Raw genomic sequence first — 6,059 nt, forward strand, 5'->3', positions numbered from 1 at the left:
ATCATTGTTAATTGTAATTGGTTATTTATAACAAGCTTAATACCCAGGGGTTTCTAAACGTGGACTCGAGGATCGAACCTGTGTTGCTATGTGTCCTCTTGCTTCCGAGGAGAGCGTGTTGCCACTGAGCTATCCTTCCGGGGCGAGACATTATCAATGTGAGATTCTGCAGAACAAAGTTTATCATTTAATAATCTGTGAAGTGACAAAATAACAACAGGCAAACATTTTCTTTAAGAGGGTCCTGAACCCCCATTAGTTTTAAAGGAAGAATCATTTGAACTCAGTATCAGAGTCATCCAAGTCAACGCAAAATAACTTAAATTGGTCATCTGGAAATGCTGTGGGCTTCCTTGGAAAATGTAACATACATCATGTTTGTAACATCTCCCACTAATTGGAGTCACCATTAAAGGCTCCAGGAATTAGGAGCTGAAATGCTGAATCTTGTGCCACTGTTCCATGCCCATAACCTGAGTGGGGAACTGAGGAGCCAGAAGATCAGCTTTGGGACCTCTCTGGCCGCCCCTTACCTTGCTTTGAAGAGTTTTAACAATGCCAGGCATGGCAGTATTTTACCTGCAGCTGATCTCACCCTCCACTTGTACCTGAGTTACCCCGTGTAGTTAACTGCGGCTCAGTAGCAGTAAAAAACCACACCCTTAGATTTCCTGAAACTGTCTGGCATGTGCTCAAGCTCAAACTCAATGTAGTCATACAGTAACCAGACTATGAATCGCAAAGCACCTGCCACCTTTTCAATACACCTCCAAATGGAGAATCAGGCACATTGAATAGGCGATAGAGCCAGAACCATGTGGGTGAAAAACAAGGACAGGAGTTCTATGTGGGGAAATGTTCTGGGCAGGCAAAGGAAGAGAGAGATGTGGGTGTCATGTGATGAGAGCCTTATTGGGGCAGATGGAGTGGAAAGGTAACAGATTCCCAGAGCACGTGCCACCTCCCCTTATTTCAGACTCTCACGCGTGCAGGGCTAACCATATTGAACGTTCCAACAGATGACACCACTGGGAAGACAGTGACGAGCGGGAGATTCTGTTATGAGCAGGGACAGGTAAACAAGGTAATGCTTCGAAACACGTTCATGGAAAGTTACAAACTTTAATAGAGGCCTTAGAAGGTTCACAGAATGCGGATGAAGGATGCAGTGACAGATTGCTGACTAAACTGGTTACAACATTGAAAGCAACAGGATAGTAAATGCTATGAAAAGTGAGAACACGCAAGAACTCAACCTCAGCAAAAGAGTCATCCGGTAACAAGAGAAAACAAGCGCTGCTCCAGGGCTGCATCCAATCTGACACTCCTAAATGCACTCCGAGCAACCTGTTGACAACTAATCAACACAGCCAAGGCTATTAGAAAATACATAACAAACGTCAACAACAAAAGCAGAGCCCTCTTCTAAGGAGTCAAGCACTACACCAAGTCGCTACCCGATCCTGACATACCACACGCTATTGAAAAATCCCCCACCATCAACGCCTTCTTCATTGAAAAACTCAGCAAGATTTGCCAGCACATAGTCACTAGCTCTGCATCCACAGACCCAACTTATGTCCCACCTCATTAAATCTCCATACCCTGGACAGCATTCAAGACATGCTCTACAGACTACCTGGTACAAAACCTGGTCACCCTCAAAGCCACATTGTTTACAGGTGACATCCTACCAGCAACCATCCTCAAGACCCTCCCTGCAGAAGCTCCCCTTCCCTACCTGGGGATACTCAACAGCTCCCTAACTCAAGGCACCATCCCACCGACCATATAGACAGGCCAAATCCACCCTCTACTAAAGAAACCCACTCTGGATCCTGACAACCTGGGTAACTATTGCCCCACCACCCATCTTCCCCTCCTAGGTAAGATCATAGAGGAAGTGGTAACTGTGCAACCGCAGCAACACATCGACACCAACAATCTCCTCCAAACCTACCAATTCGGATTCAGTCCCAGATGCCGCATGGAGGGAGCCACCATACAGGTGGTCAACAACGCCCTCAACATCCTTGATGACGTCCACCCCTGGCCCCTGGCTCTACTTGACCTCTCTGCTACTTTCAACACAGTAGACCACCAGGTGCTCACAGACACCCTAACTAAGGCTTGTGGGGATCAGCGACCTTGTACTACACTGGTTCAATTTCTACCTCGCCAACCGGCAGCAGTCTTTTCAGATGCACTCCTCTAGATTGTGAATTCTACCCATCACCTGTGGAGTCCCGCAGGGTTCCATCCTCTCCCCAGTGATTGTCACTCTATACAAAACCTGCCTGTCGCTGATCCATCACATACTTGAATCTCAACCCCTCCAAGACCGAATTCCTACTCCTCACAAACAACACCGAACACACAGAGATACAGACCAGCTATTAACCCTGAACCCTAAGGGCTTCACAGCCAAGTGCCTCAGGTTTCACATCGACAAACACCTCTCCTTCAAGACATGCATAGCTAAGAATACTCATACAGCTTGGACTTTGTATTTTATAGAGTGCTTTATTATCCCCACCTGCGGAGAGTCAAGCCCTTCCTCCCTCTGGATGGCTTTAGATCCACCATTCAAGCACTAGTTCTATCCCACATGGAGGGGGGAAATGCCCTCCTCGTAGGCCTCCGTCGTCCTCCTTTGTGCCCATGCGAAGTGTCCTACATGCCGTTATACGCCCCATCAAGGGTCTACGCAGATACGATCACATCATCCCGGCTCTCAACTTCACTGGCTCCCACTGCACGCACAAATCACCTTCAAGTCTTGCTGCATCATCTCTAAGGCAGTCACCCTCAAGTCACTAAGCTACCTCAATGCACCACTAGAAGCCAGGACACATGGAGACTTGAAATCCACTGCTACAAAAAGGAAAGGACCAGAAAACAAGCCTTCTCTGCCGACGACCCCAAGACTATGAAACCTTTTTCCCCGTCAGCATCAGACTCGCCCCATGTTCCTACAATTCAGAAAAGAACTCAGGACCCACGTCTTCAAGGAGTCTCTCCTCAACACCTAACCCACCACATCGTCGCCTGCGCCACCTGATTCTCTAGACGCCATCCACCCATCTCCTCCCAGCCACACAGAAATGCTGTACCCCTCCTCTGTGCCCCTGTGTAACCTATCCCCTGCTGTGTATCTTTTCTGTTGTTACCTCTGAAAAGCGCTCTGTCATGCATCTGTACTGTTGTACATCTCTGTGAAACGCTCTGTTGTGTATGTGTATTGTTGTATACCTTTGTAAAGTGCTCCTTTACTTCTCAAAGTTAGGTCTGCACTCAATAATAATGACCCGTGTTCATTAACAAGGGGACTGATTGTCAGTCACTAAGCACAACTTGTCCTCATCAGTATAGCCACTCAGCTCATGGAGGACCTTCAAGTTAAATGTTAATGCTCGTGGTACCTGCGTGGATCACAGCAAAGTTCAATGCCAGGAATATCTGAGAGTCCTGACAGGAAATGTTTCAGGAATGGCTTAAGAATATGTTGAGAATCAGTGACTTGTGGATCGTTGGGGAATGAAAGAGCCCAGTGTTAACTGGTGGTTGTGGAGAGGGGCAGATCACAACAACACAATTACTGCTCCAAACCAATATAAATGTGACTGACAGTATATAAAACATTGACAAATGACGATAGAGCAGCAGATGACCATCTGGGACATATGGAGATGGTGATATTCTATGAAAAGATGTCCTTTAATGTAAAGAGTCAAGAGCTTTTGCATGATATATTGAGATATAGGCATGTTAGGGAAAACACAATGCAAAACACGAAAGCATACTACTGTGAAAACATGCAAACAGGTATAAAGAATACTATGCTGTTTAAGAATTTGTAGCTGTTGTGGTCTTTGTAGACAGCGAGGATTGTAAATCTCATATAAAATTAGTTGGCTGATTGCAAACCGAAGAAATATCCTGCCCGCATTACTGAGGTCTACAGGGCTCTTTGCCTGCGATGCATCACCTTCCTCGCCGCCTTTTTCACTTCTTCATTTCTCAGACTATAAATGATTGGGTTTAACATTGGTGCAAAGACTGTATAAAAGAGTGAAGCTAGTTTCTCATGTCCCAGGGAGATACTGGAAGGCTTTAAATGTGTGGCTGCCCCAGTCCCATAAAACATGGCAAGCACCACGAGATGTGCAGAGCAGGTGGAGAAGACCTTTCTCCTGCCCTCCGTAGACGGGATCTTTAGTATGACTCGGATAATGTGGACATAGGATGTGATGATGACCAGGAAGGTGATCAGTGCAACACTCCCCGTCAATGCAAAGAGCAAAATCTGGTTGGCCAGTGGATCAGCACAGGCCAGCTTCAGCAGGTTTGGGAAATCACAAACGAAATTGTCAATCACGGTGTCACCGCAGAAGGGTAATCGAGATGCCTGGAGGGTGTAAACAAGGGACATCAGGAAACCAGCCAACAAAGAAATTGTCAACAGCAGAATGCAAAACCTCCCGCTCATTATAACGCTGTAACTCAGAGGGAGGCAGATGGCGACGTAGCGATCATAGCACATGGCCGTCAGGAGGAAAACCTCTGTGACACCCAGAAAAGCAAAACCAAAGACCTGTGCAATGCATTCCTTGAACGGGATGTAGTTGCGTGCGACCAGGAGGCCCACCAGCATTCTGGGGACTGTGAAAGAAGCTGATCCAATGTCCAAGCAGGAGACGTTGAACAGAAAGAAGTACATTGGGGTGTGTAGATTGGTGCTGATTACAATCAGTGCAGTGATGAGCAGGTTCCCCAGCAGAGTCAGCAAGTAAACCAGCAGGAAAGCAGCAAACAGGGCCTCCTTCACCTCTGAAGGGACAGAGAATCCCAGGAGGAGGAATTCTGTGACCATGCTCCTGTTTTCCAAGTCCTCCAACTTCAGAAACATTCCTCTATAAAGAAGTAAATACAGTAAAAAGAGAGAGGTCAAAGGATGCTGAGAAAAGTAATCCTTGCAGCCCTAATATACTACCCCCTGTAAAAGAGGGCCATTTAAGAGCAACTGTCTGATACTGCTGCTGGCTGCATGTGCTCTGCCTGCTCTTACCTGGCTGAAATTCTACCCTATCTTTTACCTTTACTTGTGTAGCTCAGACAACCGCGCTCCAGCTCCCTTCATGTAGTCTGTCACAGTTAATCAAGTAGACAGATACAGTCCTCTAATTTGTGATCTTTAAAGATTTAATATCTATCATCAGCAAACGCATGTTTCGACCATTTGAAGCCGTCCTCAGGGCTTGATACCAACGTTGAATACATTTATATGAAGAACATAACTATTATAATTGCACATAAACAACATCCATGTGATATCATACCAAAAATAAACACAAAATAAATGTATAAAACAGAAGTCAAATGAACACATTAATAAAAGGCCAGATGTATGTTTGTTCGATGCAGTCGCTTAGCCTGTTGACACTGCTAGAGGGAGCAGTTGCCTTATATATAGTGCGCCTACTGTGTTAATGAAAGATTGCACTTTGGCCCGTGTACACGACCCTGTACACTAGTTGATAATAAACACATAATGAGATCAAAACCCACTATAGATAAACCATATACCACCCGGTAACATCATTTTACAAGGAAATTAAAAAAAATCATAAATCAAATATGTTCCAAGTTAAGTTCCCAACCGCATGTTCATCATCAATTTAGATTACCAAGTTCATTGGTTAGAGTCATTGATAGTAAACACATATTTCAATAAAAACCAAAAACCTACAGATCATAGGGCATAGGGTAACATCATTGACACAGGAGGGGAAAAAGGGAAGGAAGGGGAGATGGGATGAGGGAGAGAAGAGAGAAATTCATACAAATAATATTTTGGCATGGATAAATTCAAGTTTACATGTGCAATAGCTACTCCTGGGTAGGATTGATCCACCCATGCCCAACCTCGTCCAAACCAGCCAATACCTCCACCTTGGGTGCAGCACTTTGTAACCCTGATGCCCAACTTACGTTTCTGCCCCTGGTGGTCGAAATGTCCTAATCAAGATGCCTAATACTAATTCTCCTCCAGTCTGTGG

At 45.4% G+C, this 6,059-nt stretch overlaps 1 protein-coding gene across 1 annotated transcript; it reads right to left on the bottom strand.

The window, feature by feature from the left end:
- Positions 1–3,958: 3,958 nt before the first annotated feature.
- On the bottom strand, positions 3,959–4,909 carry LOC138567672 (olfactory receptor 8H3-like). Its single transcript, XM_069646143.1, has one exon. It carries the CDS (start codon positions 4,907–4,909, stop codon positions 3,959–3,961), a length of 951 nt encoding a protein of 316 aa, XP_069502244.1.
- Between the last annotated feature and the right edge of the window lie 1,150 nt (positions 4,910–6,059).

This window comes from Ambystoma mexicanum, chromosome 2p, assembly GCF_040938575.1.
Source record: "Ambystoma mexicanum isolate Mex_15411 chromosome 2p, UKY_AmexF1_1, whole genome shotgun sequence".
Classification (NCBI taxonomy): domain Eukaryota; kingdom Metazoa; phylum Chordata; class Amphibia; order Caudata; family Ambystomatidae; genus Ambystoma; species Ambystoma mexicanum.